General features: G+C 39.4%; 1 protein-coding gene across 3 annotated transcripts in view; it reads left to right on the top strand.

Moving 5' to 3' along the window:
* Window positions 1-18,075, top strand: part of LOC126363034 (uncharacterized) — a 135,641-nt gene that overhangs the window by 90,073 nt on the left and 27,493 nt on the right. For all 3 annotated transcript variants that reach the window (XM_050007932.1, XM_050007933.1, XM_050007934.1), the window contains exons 6-7: window positions 7,069-7,164; window positions 14,720-16,587. In XM_050007932.1, the coding sequence (XP_049863889.1) occupies window positions 7,069-7,164; window positions 14,720-16,587 (1,964 nt within the window). The remainder of the gene's footprint in view (window positions 1-7,068; window positions 7,165-14,719; window positions 16,588-18,075) is intronic.

Genomic DNA, 18,075 nt, shown 5'->3' with positions numbered 1-18,075 from the left:
GCAGCCTACAGTGTTGCCAATTTGGGACTTGAGATAATTATCACGATGGCCATGTTACTTGTCCCATGTTACGATTGGTGTAGACCTAGACTCCAGTGGCCGACCACCGGTCTGCTTTTATATCAAAGAATGTACATTGTCAATATGTTGGGTATACACCAATGTCTTTAAATGTCCTCATAGCCAGAAGCCCAATGGAGCAGCTCTGATGAATGAGGTCATGCAACTGGACCTTCTCTATCAGTCCGTTGCCCATGAAGTGTTGGGGTGACAAGGTGTTATTTGCAATAGTACTGGTTATTCATTATAGTGAACTGCAACAGTTAGACAGCCTACACCACCAAATACTACATCTTATTTTTCACAGGTAAAAAGGCCCATATCTCAATAGGTATTGGCTTCTGGACATGTAAGTATAGGAACTTCTGACTGCTACTACCTCCTGTTTTTAAATGCCCCACCTTTCATGTACTACTTTGTTGCAGCCAAACATCATATTTGGCTTGATATTAATTTAGAGGCTTTTTAAAAATCAAGCTTCATATATACTGCTGATCAGATGTGAGCTGACAGATCACAAAGCTTGCTATATTCTGTGTGTAGTAACAGTGGAATTCCCAGTGTGATTGACAGATCTATTGCAGGATATGTATCCTTGCTGAAGGTTGTATTTTTCAGTGCAATATTTTAATGACTTTGTCAGGTGCTGTGACTTATAATCTTCAAAGTTCTTGCTGCCAGTAACAGGCGAGTAGTTCCCGTGGATGTGGGTAATTTTAGTGCTGTAGACGTGAATTTGAGAAAAGGAGTTTAAGTAGCAAATTTCAATGTGCCAGATGCGGAGACTGGTGTTCGAGAGGTAGGCGAAGCAATCAACCACTAACTGCTGATAGAACTGCATTGCATGACAAAATTAGCATTTGAAAGGAGGAGAAAGAGAGCATATGGAAGAATTATTGTGGGAATTTAAGGATTTGTTTTTACCACAAGGGCCGTTACCAACAACTCCATTAGTTCAACATAGGATACCAACAGGGAATAAAGCACCTGTTTACTATAAACCATACAGAATACTGATGTATTTGCAGCTGATTGTGGAGGATTTCATTGATCAACAGCTTGTGGACAGTATTATAGAGCACAGTAATAGTTGTTGTGGAGTAGACATTGTTGTTGCGCCTAAAAAATCTACGGATGGAACTAAGAAATACAGGTTCTGTTGTGACTACTGATACCTCAATAATAAGACAGTAATGGGCGCATACCCCATTCCAAACAAACTGGAGACTTTGGATCACTTAGGACAGTGCCAGTACTTTTCTACAATGGATTTGACAAATGGTTATCATCAGTTAGAGGTGGCTCCAGGGCATCGTCCAAAAATTGCGTTTTCTACTGCTCAGGGCCATTACCAGTACATTAGAATGCCATTTGGTTTGAAAAATGGTCCGGCAATGTTTCAGAGTTTGCTAGACAGTGTCTTGAGGGGTTTGAAACCATGGCAGTGTCTTGTCTATTTGGATGACATTATAGTGTTCAAAAATGGTTCAAATGGCTCTGAGCACTATGGGACTTAACATCTGAGGTCATCAGTCCCCTAGACTTAGAACTACTTAAACCTAAGTAACCTAAGGACATCACACATATCCATGCCCGAGGCAGGATTCGAACCTGCGACCATAGCAGTCGCGCGGTTCTGGACTGAAGCGCCGTGAACCACATGGCCACCGCGGCCAGCCATTATAGTGTTTTCAAGTAGTATGGAGCAACATAGACAGCACTTAAGGGAAGTGTTTATGAGGTTTAGAGCAGCTCGTTTGACGTTGAGCCTGGAGATGTGTCATTTTGCATTAGAAGAAGTAAAATATTTGGGTCATATTATCAGTAAGGACAGAGTGTAAACAGATCTGAGGTTGGTACAGGCTGTAAGGGATTTTCGGGAACTGAAAACAGTTAAGGAAGTGCAATCAATCACCAGAATTTGCAATTTCTATTGAAACTTCGTGAAGGATTTTGCAGATTTAGCACAGCCATTGACATGATTGTTACGGAAGGGTGTGAAATTTGAGTGGACTGAATAGTGTCAGAAAGCATTTGACAAATTGAAAGAAGTGTTAACATCAAGTCCGGTTCTTGTGTTTCCAGATTTTGAAAAGGAATTTATTTTAGCAAGCGATGCATCGAATCAAGCATTAGGGTGTGTTCTTAGTCAGCAAATTGATGGGAAAGAACATCCTGTAGGTTATGCGTATAGGCAGTTGAATGCAGCAGAGAGGAATTACTCATCAACAGAGATGGAGATGCTTAGCATAATCTATGGAATCACATATTTTAAATGTTATTTATATGGGAGAAGATTTCAGGAAGTGACAGATCATGCTGCGTTGAAGTGGTTTTTGGGGTTGAAGGATCTATCCACTAGACTGTCTAGGTGGGCTGTGAGGCTTAGTGAATTTGACTACGAGGTGGTGCACAAGCCTGGGAAGAAGCACAGTAATGTGGATGCACTAAGTAGGAAAGTGGTAAAAGTAGAAGTCATAGGTTATGACCTAGTAGTACAGCAAGAATTACAGGGCGCGGACAACAATTGTAAATTGTATCGGTCCCAACCACAATTTAAGATGCACGTCGGTCTTCTTTGCAGGGAAACGAAGTTAGGGCCATAGTAGTGTCAGCAAAACTGAGATGATGTTTTAAAGGAAGCACATGATCACATGTTATCTGGTCTTGGTGGGTGTAGAGCAACGAACAGGAGTGTGGCAGAGAGGTATTGGCGTAGATGTGGATCAGTATGCAAAGAATTGTATACCATGTGCGCAGAGAGCAGGTTTGAGTCAGAAACAGTTTCAGCTATAACAATTGCTGGAAGCGACATGTCATTGCTAGAAGGAACAGATCCATTCTCTATGTTGGGGGTTGATGTCTTAGGACCTTTCAGGCAAACACCATCGGGGAACAGATTCACTCTGTCAATAATAGACAATTTTTCGAAGTATGTGGAGATGGTGGCTATGCCAAATCAACAGGCAGCAATGGTCACACAGGCGTTAGTAAACAACTGGATTATGAAGTTTGGTGTACCAGAGGCAATAATTACTGACCAAGGGACCAACTTCATGTTGGATTTAATTAAGGAACTGTGTAAATTGTTGAATGTGAAGAAGTTGAGGATGAGTGCGTTGCATCCACAGGTGAACGGAAGGACAGAGCGGGTACACAGGAATTTCGGGAAGATGTTGAATTTTTATGTGGATTCTCATCACCATCTGTGGGATAAGTATTTGAAGCATATTGTATGCGCATATATTGCAAAAATCCATACAAATACTGGTTTGTCTCCATCTGAGGTAGTCTATGTGCGAAAATGCCATCACTGTTTGATTTGTTGAGGCTACAGAAAGGAAAGACCAGTGAATCTGTACGTCAATTAGTGAGAACAATTCGGGATGTTTGGAAATAGGTACAAAAGGCGAATATGAAGGCTTCGGAAAGGCAGGAAGACGCATTGAAGCGGAAAGGAAGTTTACTGCAGTACAGAATGGGGCAATGGGTAATGCTGTCCAGCTCCTATCCGCCAAAAGAGAAACCGAAGAACTTCCTCCTGAGGTATCAAGGGCCATACCAATTAGTTGAAGCCACATCCCCCGTTAATGTTAAGCTTCAGCTGCCAACTAGAACAACGATAGTACACATTGGGTGGTTGCAGCCATTTAAGGGTTGTCCCAATGTGATTCCAGGCATTTCACAGGAAAGGAAGAGCAAGAGAAAGAGTGAAGAGAGGTGTTCAGTGCAGAGAAAACCAGGAAGATAGAGTACACCATGATGTACTGTATACTTTGAGATTCAGAAAGTAGTATTTGTAGTTTATTGTTTTCTTTTTATGTATCATTTGGTTTGCATAGATTAATTAGGCATTGTATTTTCAAATGGTGTGTGTGTTTTCGAGCATTGTGAGCCTGCTAGGGACAGCAGTCTTTCTGAAGAAGAAGGAAGGGTGATGGTGATCCCTGTCCTCAGGTCACTGAAAAAGGGAGCGTTGAGCAAGTTGGTAGAAGTAAAAAACTGAGGAGGTAGTGCTGACCTCAGCAGTTAACAGCTGGTAGGCCAAGATGACAATGGAGGAATTATGAAGCTGCCATTGAGGGAAGGTAATGGGGTGTCCAGCCAGGGTGATAAGCACCAATCTGGACATGTGAATGGTGCAGTCATTTTTAGGAAGGAGGGAAGAAATAGACTGTCCAAGGGACATCATGGAGCCAAAATTGAGCTTGCAACAAGTCGGGATACATTGGATCTTCTCCACCTACGAAAATTTGATAGTAGTAGCAAGTTGTTTTGAGCAGGGAGTGTTTGCAGAAGTGAAACATATAGGGCTCAAGGGGAGCAGAATTTTATATAGGGAAAGGCCAAGACAAATAATGATCAGTTTGAGCACCTCTGTGCCAGGTGCCTTCGCAGCCTTAACTTTATTATGTGTTATTTTTATTCTGATCAGGCGGAGAGCTAATTCCAAGAGGGAACCAAGCGTAGTTCAAGTCCCAATGGATTGCTTACCGTGGGGGTGGGACGAGTAGGTAAGGGGTTGATCAAGCAGTGTTCGTCCAGAATGGAATTTTTACGTTTTGTTTCATGTCATGAGTTTTAAGGGGCACTAGACCACATTTAAGTTTTCTAAAAATAAGGAAGTATGTCATAAGTGCCAACCCAAACAAGTTAAGAGTTAGTTGAAGGTCGACGCAGGGGCCGGGTCTTTCCGAAGGGGGAAATAATGTAGTGGCACTACCATTTGGGATAGGAAAAGTCAGTTTTGATACAATATTTCTGAGCACACAAGTTGCAGCCAGGCAGAGACGTGTTTACAGTGAGTTATGCTCACCAGCAATTGCGAAGTAAAATAGAGGCCACAGGGGTGTAGCACTGCCAGAAACTGTACACGCAACAGTTTGCATGGCGCAAGTCACAGGCAGAAGGGGCCCACTGGGCAACCCAAGTGTTATGAGTATATGACGCGGAGCGGCGCATTTAATAGAAAAACAGAGGTGCACAGCCGCATACAAATAGGTGTTGGTTCACTAACAAAGCTTTCAAGTGTGGCAGCTCTCCTGGACGGTGGGGCATGTCACATCACAGGCTACACGCAGCAGCAGATGGGGCGCCAGTCCACAGCGGGTCACTGGTTTGACCCTCTGAGGCAGACGAGGGGTCCGTAGCCAGCCAGCGACGGACCACTCAATGACTCGCTCCCAACATGCACCAGAGATATCCAAAGCGAAGATTGCAGATTCAACTGCTGGATCGCAGGTGTCATTGTCGCCATGTTCTTAGCTACGCAGGTGAGGGAGTGCGCTGCGGGTTGCCTTGCAGCGTGCGGCACTGAGGCAGCAGAGGCAAAGACCGCTAAGTCGGCTACCAGCACATCCTGGTGTCGTGGCCATACAAGGCCAATACAGAGCAGTGCGTGCATGGGCCACTGAGGCAGCCGTTCCACACCTAGCCGTTTCGCAGTCAGCGAAGTGGTGTCCTCAGCATTGCAGGACCCGGTGACGCAGAACGAGGGACACGCGGTACTGTAGTTGGAAACAATAAATCACTAGGAAAGCTCAGACGAGTCTTAATATGGTGCCTTCTACTTCTTCCCGCTACATTTGGTGTTGCTGTTGCATTCTATGTCAGAAGTTGCCACTACAGTATGTAACCTCTCTCGTGACAGTATTGTGGTGCTATTTTTCAATAGGGCATTGCTCATTCACACATGGCATATGTCTCAATGAACTGTCTGCATGACGTCAAGGTACTCCCATGGGCCAGCAAGATCCTCTTATTCAATTTAAAATGCTGTTTCAAGTCTTGAATAGACCTTCTAGTAGGGCCTGTATATTTCTTTTGAGAGCAATGCTATTACAAATGTCTTTTGGCAGAAGCTTCTCTGTTACTTGTGCATTACTATGACAGTTTTCGCTGATGCAGAGCTGCAATAGGAATAAATGAGTGTGTTTATATCTGTTTAGTGTACAACGAACGGATTTTCACAATGAGTCAGTCGTGCCATTAAATTTATATTAATAACTCTTCCAGTATGTAATTCAATTTAAAGAAAAAATCCTTAAGTATCATTGTGTTATAATCTTAACAAACATTTTAACCTCATTAAAATACGTATGATTGTGCTACTGCATCATCTTATAAATACTTACAAATGTTAAAATATTAAAATAAAGACTTTTGCAGTGGCTTTCGTCAGGGCAATAAATTGATTAGCTGGAGTGGGGGGGGGGGGGGGGGGGGGACTTCAATATCTTGCATTTATAACCAGTGATGTCACATTTCGTAGAATTTAAAAGACCTTAAAATGCCCCTGGTTGATGTAAGAAGAGAGGGAGGGGATAAGTGGCAGACTATTTGTGGGTTACACGACATGCTGGTAATTGGCAGCTCTCTACATAAATCAGTGATAAACTTCTGAAGGTCATGTTTTCCTGCTGTTAGTTGCAGAGAAACAGTGACTGACTGTTCAGCATGTTACAGTAGTGTCCACTGAGGCTACTTTCCTGCGTCCATAGGTAGCCCATCATACTGGAATTGCTCACAGCCAGGATGCTGAAAGCCTGTAGCCGTCTTCTCTGTTAATATTGTCAAGTTGCTTAAGGATTTCAGTTACCCTTCTGACTTCATGATTGTGCAACCATTGTGTCTTGTATGCTTCTCAGAACTTAAGAACCTGCCCACAATTGCGATGGAGCTTCACTAGCACCTATCTGTTGTGCTGCTCCAACTGAACATAGAATATCACTGATGTGGTAGGCTAGGATGTTCAGTGTACACATATATAAGACAGAACACCTACAAGCCAGATAATGGTGGGTTTCAGTGTATAGGTACCTGTTGGCATGGATAGGTTTCTGCTGATGGAATTTATGCAACTCTGCTTTTAACAGTATTTTATAAGATGATGCAGCTTTGACACCCTTTGCAGAAGCCTTTGTATTAATATCTTTTAATATTTTGGATCAGATTGAATTGCCATCTTTTCAAATTTAGTTGCGTGACATTTTGGTTTTCCATTTTCAGACAGATCTTGGCAGTCAATGAAAAATCGGCTTCGTATTATCCGTCTCCATCCAGAAAGGTATGACCTAAGTGATGAAGATATAAGAAAGCTTGAAGGTATGCTTTATCACAAGGAAAAACATTTTTGGTTTATTTTATTATTTCTTTCTGAAGAACTCTTTGTCAAATACTTGCCTGTTATTTTGCTTCTACTTTCCATGTTTGTTTCTTATAAAGTGTACGATATGTTTCTTATGAATCAGCTGTGAATTACCACATCCTAGGAACACAGTTTTATAGCTTACTTATGATTGTATTTTTTTTAAACTGTTGTTTATTGTCAGTGTTAAAAGTACCCAACAGAATAAATCTAACACGATGGTATTTAGTTATGTATTAGCAGGTGCAATAGTTCATCCCACTCTAAGGGAGTTCACATTCCTTCATTGTGTCACTGCTGTTTTCTGGGACCTTAGTTTGCCATAGACTGTTTATAAGTGTTCAGACAATGTATGACATAGTAAAGTTAACAACAAATCTGTTTCTTTAAAAAACTGCTGATCCCTCATTTTTATTAATTAGCTGCTGTTTTTGTTCTGGATTTACAGTATAGAAAGCACATAAATTATCAGTATTATTACAGATTCTGTTTGAGTCATCTACAAAGTTAATGTTTAGTGCTTCATAGTTTCATGTTCACTTTTACAGTGCCCTTAGACATTTTTACACTTAGTTTACTGGATGCCATAATTGAATCGGCAGAACAGTCTATTGCCTCACAGGTCAAGGCTAGAAATTTCTGTGTGTTTCAGATATTTATTCTGTTATTTTTAGTTTTGTCTTTACTCTGTGAGGGAAATCAGGACATGTGAATTATGCTTGTGCCCAATCTAAATGGCCAAAGATTGCAATCTTTTATCATTTCCCACATGACAGTGTGATAATATGTAGCAAATTTCTTTGGAAAGGTAGCAGTAATCAAAATTTCTCCACGGAGAATGTAATCTAAGAATCAGCATGCAGTTCCATTAAGTTATGTAGTGTCAGTACTGCTTCTTTTTATTGAAGGTTATATATATATATATATATATATATATATATATATATATATATATATATATATATATATATAAAGAAACTTCCACATGGGAAAAATATATTAAATACAAAGATTCCAAGACTTACCAAGCGGGAAAGCGCGCCGGCAGACAGGCACAATGAACAAAACACACGAACACACACACAGAATTACTAGCTTTCGCAACCGATGGTTGCTTCTTCAGGAAGGAGAGGGAAAGACAAAAGGATGTGGGTTTTAAGGGAGAGGGTAAGGAGTCATTCCAATCCCGGGAGCGGAAAGACTTCCCTTAGGGGAAAAAAGGACAGGTGTACACACACACACACACACACACACATATCCATCCGCACATACACAGACACAAGCAGACATATTTAAAGGCAAAGAGTAAGGGCAGAGATGTCAGTCGAGGCGGAAGTACAGAGGCAAAGAAGTTGTTGAAAGACAGGTGAGGTATGAGCGGCGGCAACTTGAAATTAGCGGAGGTTGAGGCCTGGCGGATATCGAGAAGAGAGGATATACTGAAGGGCGAGTTCCCATCTCCGGAGTTCGGATAGGTTGGTGTTGGTGCGAAGTATCCAGATAACTCGGACGGTGTAACACTGTGCCAAGATGTGCTGGCCGTGCATCAAGGCATGTTTAGCCACAGGGTGATCCTCATTACCAACAAACACTGTCTGCCTGTGTCCATTCATGCGAATGGACAGTTTGTTGCTGGTCATTCCCACATAGAAAGTGTCACAGTGCAGGCAGGTCAGTTGGTAAATCACGTGGGTGCTTTCACACGTGGCTCTCCCTTTGATCGTGTACACCTTCCGGGTTACAGGACTGGAGTAGATGGTGGTGGGAGGTTGCATAGGACAGGTTTTACACCGGGGGCGGTTGCAAGGGTAGGAGCCAGGGGGTAGGGAAGGTGGTTTGGGGACTTCATAGGGATGAACCAAGAGGTTACGAAGGTTAGGTGGACGGCGGAAAGACACTCTTGGTGGAGTGTGGAGGATTTCATGAAGGATGGATCTCATTTCGGGGCAGGATTTTAGGAAGTCGTATCCCTGCTGGAGAGCCACATTCAAGGTCTGATCCAGTCCCGGGAAGTATTCTGTCACAAGTGGGGCACTTTTGGGGTTCTTCTGTGAGAGGTTCTGGGTTTGAGGGGATGAGGAAGTGGCTCTGGTTATCTGCTTCTGTACCAGGTTGGGAGGGTAGTTGCGGGATGCGAAAGCTGTTTTCAGGTTGTTGGTGTAATGGTCGAGGGATTCAGGACTGGAGCAGATTCGTTTGCCACAAAGGCCTAGGCTGTAGGGAAGGGACCGTTTGATATGGAATGGGTGGCAGCTGTCATAATGGAGGTACTGTTGCTTGTTGGTGGGTTTGATGTGGACGGATGTGTGAAGCTGGCCATTGGACAGATTTAGGTCAACGTCTAGGAAAGTGGCATGGGATTTGGAGTAGGACCAGGTGAATCTGATGGAACCAAAGGAGTTGAGGATCATGGTAATGCATGCATAAATTTTTGAGATTTTTACAGTTTTTGTACTTACTAGCTGCCCCATCACTGAAGTATTTCGCAAAATGTTTGTGAGGCAGCTTGTTTTTCATATATTCCATGACAGTGCAAATGTGGGGATGAACTGCAATGGCATCATGAATTAAACTGTCGCTAAAAATGCACAGGTTCATGACAGACACATCACCTGATTCACATCTATAGTAAATCGCAAATGGCTGGAGAGTTGCTTGACTTTTGTCCCAATGATATCCTTGGATAGCATCTTGAACTATAAATGCATAATTTTCAGAAAAGTCTAGTATTACTATAAATTCATCTTGTTTCAAATTATCCTTACAAAACTGGAGATAAGCCAATTGCGCTGTTGCTGTGAAGCTGTGTGTGGTCAGTTTGTCTGTTTTTTGACAACACATTTCAACAAAATCTTCCACTGTACTTTGCTTTGTTTCAAGACTTTTGCGATCCATGTGTGTCCATTGTTTATAAGAAACAAGTTTTAATCACATTTTGGAATTTTTTATTTTCCCTCAAATATATGTTGTTGGTGTTTTGATTCATAGAGTGTGTTCTCTAAGTGGATGTTACTGGGTTGTAAAAATTTCACTGGACTGTGCGGAATAGCTCCATAGTAATTAAGACCTGAAGTTGGGTCTGAAGATAGACTGCCAGATGCGAGTTACAATTTCCAGGTCACGCCACCTTGTTTCATAAACCATAATTCTGGAACTAATTGGCAGGAGAATTTAAAATTTTGTACATGAGTGTTCCACACTTAATATCATTGGTGTGCTGAATTTCAGCCAAATCTGAGACTATCAGCTGGAACATTTTCTCATATTGGTTGAATTGACATGGAATGACCCTGGTTATGTTTACAGTTCCTTCTTTAGTCTTTGTGAACAGACTTTGTATTTTAAATCCAGTATTGCATTCAAAAGTCCTTAACCATCAAATCTTCATGCTCATGAGACTGGTGGTTGTCAAATACAGATTATCATTTCTAAGGAACTTGGAACCCAGTAACTTTGTCTGTAGAGTTCACAGATAGAAATTTAATTACAGAAAAATTTTCTTTTATGAGACTTTTTAAATGTGTTCTTAACTTTCACCAGGTGGATTTGGGTTTTAATAAATTGTATGTAGCTGATAATGTAAACAGATTTATACTGCAAGACATAGAAGCATTGTTTTAGAAAATTAATCACATATATACCATTGGTATGAGCTGTTGTAACAAGTTATTGATGGTTGTTCTGGAATATTTGTTGAATGGTTCAGTTTTCCAAAGGACAATCATCAGGTACTAAAGTTCATTTCGTTCAGTTCATACTTAAACTGATACATATGTTGTTGAGGGAATAATAAATGTCATAGTTGCATACAAAATGCATCAAGTTTCTCATGGTACACTCTCTTTAACAAACAACTTCAGTGTTGCTTATCTTTAGGCAGTGATGATGTTATTGGTGTAGTTCCATTCCACAGCTTTGTACATGATCATCATGCAATGTCAATGGATTTTAGGTGGGTGAGGGTTGTGTGTGAGGAACTTAGTCAACAGTCTCAGCACTAGATTGTGCCTGGTTCCTAGGATTATGGCAGCTGTACAGCAGTCTTGTGAATAGTTAGAACATGTATGCAGACCTGTAATGTATTCATTGAGCAAGATAGCACAGTGACAAGACTCTGAACTTGCATTCACGACTGCAGTTAGACCTCCATATGGTCATCCAGATTTAAGTTTTCCCTGATTTCCATAAATTAAAATTATAGAATGGCTACTTTGAAAAGGAAAATTTCCTTCCACATGCTTCCACAACCTGAAACTGTGCACACTCTCTTATGACTTCATCTTTAACAGGACATAAGGATTTACTCTTCATTCTTCCCTCCCTTCCTCCCTCCCTCCCTTCCTTCCTTCCTTCCTTCCTTCCTTCCTTTTTTACTTCCTTAATATATTCACTTATGTTCTGTTTTGGGCATGATAGCATTCTGAACAGCTGCTTTAGAGACATAGTGTGCTCTGATTAAAGAGATTTGTATCTTGTATTGGGGATGGGGGAGTCTCTTTTGCTGGATTGCTGGACAGTTTTTTGTATTTTCCATGTAATTTATTTTGTAATTTCATGTTATCTATTCCTGTTACTGTATATGCAGTCTTCAGGAAGTTCTGAATAGTTGATATGTAAATTTAAAAATTGAAAATAAATGTAACCACAATCTTGAAAGATAGAGCCAACATATTTCTTAGTAATGATTCACTGGAAACCATGTTTTCCTTATACTGTATTTACCAGATTATAGGATAAGTCTTTTTCCCAAATCATCATTCAAAAAATACTGGGTTGTCTTATATTCACAGATTAACCTATTGCTGCTGAGGTCAACATTTTTACATTGTTTATTGTGATATGTAAGGGTAGTCTTACATTTATAGGGGTCGTCTTACATAAGAAATGAAGCTTTGGCTATTGAGGTCACAACACCAAGATAAAACAATGAAGACTCGAGGTAGGAATATCAGCATTATAGGAAAAGGCAGATTGGTACTAACCGTAAAGAAGACATGTCAGGTTGCAACAGGCACAATTAAAAGACACTCACGTAAAGCCTTCAGCCACAGCCTTTGACAGTAAGAAAAAGAAACACACATCTTTCATACACACACAAACAACCACACCTCACCCACACACAACTGCCAAGTTCAGCATCTCGGACCTGAATGCAAACAACAGGATGGGAGATGAGATCAGGGAGGAGACATTAATGTAATGCCGCTTTTTAAGCAAAGGTAACATTAAAAAATGGAAATGTTGTCCTTCGAAAAACATTAGTTGATTCAGAACCCAGTCAGATATTTTATTTGGTTATGAGAGACTGTAATGATTTACTAAGTGGATTGCAAATGAGAAGTTTGGTTGCTGTTCTCGTTTTAAAAATACCGGGTGAAAACATTACCAGATTTTAATCATCTTTAGACATTCAATTGAAACAAGAAGGAAAATTAATTCAGAGTAAAATGTCTTTAAATAAATGAATCATATTAAACTGACTGAAATTGTCATTGTGAGAATAAATTACAGTGGCAAGATCTGTCATGAAGATAATACCAACGCATGTCACTAGACTGCAGAACAAGTTAAAGTTAGAGAATGGGACTGAATCACAATTGCGATCTTTTATTTGTGTATTAGCATTTTTACATATGACCAGAACATTAGAAGATATCACAGTCTGTTTTTCTCATTTGCTCAAGCTCAGCATTATAGGAGGATTCGAAGGGTAACAGTGACTCCAGTTTGGCTGAGAATTTGGATGATTGCGGGGAGGGGAGCAGTGAGTGACCAGAAGATTTCTTCATGTTGCCAACCATAGGATCTACACCATGTACTTTGGCTTATTATGAACGTCTACCATTATTAGAGTAGATTCACCAGACAGCTGCTTATAATAAGTAATCTTTATGTATGACATACTGTTGTGGCTTTGTCGCCATTTTCAAGTACATCTAGATTGATGTGACAACCATTTACGTTTTTAGTGGACTCTCTTATAACTGTCACTGTCTTAATAAATGGTAAATGATGTTGTTATGTTGTTGAAAATAAAATGTTAATTACAATGTGGCAGTAGTTTGACAGTTTCACTTTTATGACGCCATATGTTTACAAAGATTCTGCACAATCTTTGTAAACATGTAGCATCATAAGAGTGGAACTGTCAAACTACTGTCACATTGTAATTAACATTTTATTTTCAACATATTGACATTATTTATTGTCTTATTAAACAGTGACAGTTATAAGACAGTCCACTAATGACATAATATGGATGTCACGTCAATCTAGACGTATCTAAAAATGACAATAAAGCCGAAACAGTCTGTCGTAAATAAAAATTATTATTTATAGCAGCAATTTGGTGCATCTACTCTAATAATCATGTCGTTATAAGATATATATTATGCTGCTGGCCCTAAAGAAGATAAAAAGAGCATCTGCCATGTTAGAATTGCAGTTTGCCTTAATCCATTTGTAGTTGGAATTGAAGTGACTTTAAAATTGGACAAATACTCAGCAGTAGTATTTGTCTCTGCAAGAAATGTTAAAATCCTAGACAGTAGCCAGTGGTGTACTTTACGTGTTTCTTGCTGCAATGTTGTCAACACTCTCCATGAGTTATGACGATAATGAAATGAGTGTGTCAGCTATTTCTACACAGCCAACGAAAGAGCAGAGGGCAGGCAGTATGTTTGGAAGCGAGAGACATTATACCATCAAGTCAGTATAGAAGCAAAATCCAATATGTATATGGAAAAAAAGATATGTGTTCTGAGGTCCCACCATAATAACAGCCTCAAAAGTAGCAACATATTCAGAAGAAACAGCTGTACTATTAGCATGAGGACTATTATTATTATTATTATTATTAAAAGTAGTGATACCACAGGCTGCATGATTAGTAATCAGAAAATGTAGAAAAGAAAATGGTCCAAAAGTTAATGTAACCTATTTCTTTATGTTTGTTTCATTTCTCCTAGTATTGTCAAAATGTAGACACAGTGATGATCATATTGAGATGGAAAGCGAACTAAAACATTGCTTTAGAGAGACAAGTTCACCATTTTATAAAACAAAAAGTCAGTTTACAGTGAAAGATAGGCATAATGTTAACTTTTTGGCAAATACTTTATGTCAGTAAAATGGTTTGTAATTTTGAGTAGCCAGAATATGTTAAAAATAAATTTTTCTCAAGGAACCTCATAAAAAAGGGAGGGTGGGGGACATCTTATAGTCCGGTAAATGCAGTGTCAACCCTCCTTGAACAACACGTGACATTTGAATATACGTCAGTGGAGTTTGTTTCCCCTGGGTATAAAGATGTTATCAGATGTAATGTAATTTTGCATAAATATAGTGTTAATAAATTTAGCGAAAACCATGTCTGCCTCATCTACCTCGGATTCCTTACTCCAGCTGTTTGTATATGCTATATTTGATTAACAAATTCAGTTATCAATTATTTTTATGTTTTAGAAGAACAAGAGTTTGTTTCTAAATGGAAATCTCTTACTTATTTTTCAGGTAAAACAACAACTGAGGATAGTAATTCACTGACCGTCTCAGTTTCTAAAGGCAAATGTTGCTTTTGTTGTCCTAAAATGGCTTTAAATGGCTGTGAGGTTGCAAATGAAAGTGAAAACGTAAGATGCTCTTGTCACTGCAGCCAGCGTATGAAGATACAAGCAGGAACTGCCGTTGGAAGTGAAGCACTGGTGCAAGTTGAGAGCATTGGTAGAAAATTTTCTTGTAGTGTCCAGTCTCAAGCAAAGCAAAACCAAGAAAATTATGTGAGAAATGGGAAGCCACTGGATGTGAAACAGTGTCATACAAATAGTGTAGAATCATTTTCGTGTGCAAGCAGTACACACAGTGATGATGAGATTGAGATGGAAACTGAACCAAAACGTTGCTTTAGAGAGACAAGTTCACCATTTCATAAAACAAAAAGTCAGTTCACAGTAAAAGATGGGGCACAACCTAATCATAGGCGCAAATTGTATATTTTACCGTCATCTGATATTAATGTCAGTGTAAGATCTGGGGATATCAGTCTCATAAAAAAAAACAGTGGCCATAAAAAATTCAGCATTCCTCTCAGGTGGCCTCAGATATTTACCCCTGTTAATTCAGCAGGATTTGATAAACAAGTGACTGAGAGTGGCACTGTAGCCCCCCCAGAAACATTGAATAACAAAGGACGGAATCAGAATAGTTGTCCTGATGACAATGGTAGCACTGTCTATGGAAGCTGCCATTCATATGGAAACGAAAATGGTTCTGCAGCTTATTCCAGCAAGGGCATGCTCGGAGAACAAACCAAAGCTGCAGCTGCAGTTGATCATTTAAGATTTGTTAAGTATATACAAGATTCAAGCAAAACTAAGGAAACACTTCCAGATAAAGGTCAGAAGCCACTTAATGTGAGAAGCCATAGCACACCCAAAAAGGCATTCCAGGTATTTAACAAAACAGAATCTAGGATGTTTGTCAACAACAGTGAGTGTATTTCAGAGCGCAGCAAGGAAAATTCAGCACAAAACAGGATGGAAATAGAGGAAGGTATTGTTTCACCCTCTTTCAGTACAAGTAGCACAAGCTCTGGACTTAGTTTGCAAATGAATGAGGAAAAATCTACAAATCATGTAAATGACTGCATTAATAGCCAGATGTCATCTGAATATCGTAAACTGCAAACCAGTGACAGCAACAAAGTGCAATGCAAATCTCAGTTTGAAATTACTAATATACTGTATTCAAATAGACACCAGGATGAAGAGTCTCCTGCTACACAACATTCTACAGTGCAAGATGGAAGACCAGTGCCAGAAAAAGATAAATCTTCTTCACCAGGATACCATCAGAAGTATTCAAACAGCAATCGACATTCTCTTCTGGATAGAGACAAGCATTGCCAGCATGTGTCAAATTACAAAGATTTTTATGTGAAACAGTGGCTTAATTCTGTTGTACACTACTATGAAAATGGTAACATCAGCAAATTGCCATCATTTACTGAGAAACTAAAAGAAATAACAACTTCAAGTGAAAGAGATAATCATTACTGTAAAAATAACAGTTGCAATAATTTAAATGGAGAGAATTCTTGTGCTGCAACATATATAAATAAAAGTTTTTGTGTACAAGAAGAAATTTCCAAAATAGATGAACAAGTAATTACTCAATCTCGTTGTGGAGCAAAAGAGTCTAACAGTGTTGTAAACAGTGAATTTATTTCCTCAAATTCTAATAAAAGTGATGTGTTAAAAGATAAATTAGTCTGTGTAATAGGTGCTTCAGAGAGAGTGGATTTTGGGAAACTATCTCACAGCAGCTCAGTTGAGGACTCAAGGAAAATGACAGTTTTAGTGCCGAATGTAACAGAAACTCCAGTAAGTATTAGTTTTCTATTTCTAGTGTCATCTTGTACATTTCTGCCACATTATGCTTAATAACAGTTCTTGTACTGGTATTAACTCACTTATTAATTGGACAGGCTATGTATACAAAATGTCATCACATAGTGCTGGACAAATGTTGGAGGATTGTTTATTTAATTTTTGAAAATACAAATAACAAAAATAATGCTGGTAATTGTCTGTATTATATATTTTCCCCTTTTTATGAAGTAGATTCACTATGGAGTATTTCAGTGTCAGGAAACTGACTTCACTTAAAAGACATATTGCATAGTTGACCTGTTGTTTCTGTAGTGGTCGTCTGCCCAAAGACTGCCTTGATGCACCTCTCAACACTAATTTATTCTTTGTAAGTCTCCTCACCTCTGCACTCCTGCAGCCTACACCCATTTGAACTTGCCTACTGTATTCAAACCATGGTCTCTCTCTACAATTTTTATCCTGCACATTTCCTTCACGTAGCAAATTGACAATTTCTTGATGTCTCGGTATGTCTCCTTTCGACCGATCCCTTCTTTTAGACAAGTTGTGCCATAATGTTTCCCCCCCCAAATTCAATTCATTACATCTTCATTAGTTAGTCAAAAACTCGCCTAATCTGGACATTCTTCTGTAGCACCGCATTTCAAAACTTTATTCTCTTTTTGTCTCAACTGCTTATCATCCACATTTAACTTCTCAACAATGTTACACTTGATACACCTTCACAGAAGACTTCCTAACAATTAAATTCATCTTTAGTTGTTCAGAGTTAACTAGTGATGGGAATAACCAAATGAAAACTTTGGATTCATTCAGTTGTCAAACTGATTCAGTTGTTACTTGTATCAGTTGAATTATTCATTCATTCATTCATTCTTTAGAATGAAACCGGTATGTGGGAGCAACCAGTTGGTTCTAGTTTTACCTGTTGGTTGGATTATTATTCATTTACTTTTTTCAAGGTTGCTTCCAATGAAAAGATTTGACATCATTGTAGCTTTGCTTATTGACTGAATTATTCATTCTTTCTTTTCAAGTGAAAACAATCAATAGTTTTCTGTCAGTTGAACCACGTGTTCGTTCTCTAACTGAAACCACTTTTTATATTAAAAACAAAGATTCCAAGACTTACCAAGCGGGAAAGTGCCGGCAGACAGGCACATGAACAAAACACACAAACACACACACAGAATTACGAGCTTTCGCAACTGGCAGTTGCTTCCTGACGAAGCAACTGCCAGTTGCGAAAGCTCGTAATTCTGTGTGTGTTTTGTTCATGTGCCTGTCTGCCGGCGCTTTCCCGCTTGGTAAGTCTTGGAATCTTTGTTTTTAATATATTTTTCCCATGTGGAAGTTTCTTTCTGTTTTATTGAAACCACTTTTTAGTATTTTATATGACCGGGCTATCCATTTGTTCTTGTGAAACCAGCCTGCAGTAATTTATTTAGTTGAACTAAAGCAGTGCTACATTATACTGAC

Source organism: Schistocerca gregaria, chromosome 1 (assembly GCF_023897955.1).
Source record: "Schistocerca gregaria isolate iqSchGreg1 chromosome 1, iqSchGreg1.2, whole genome shotgun sequence".
NCBI lineage: Eukaryota > Metazoa > Arthropoda > Insecta > Orthoptera > Acrididae > Schistocerca > Schistocerca gregaria.
This window is presented reverse-complemented; position numbering and strand designations above follow the sequence as displayed.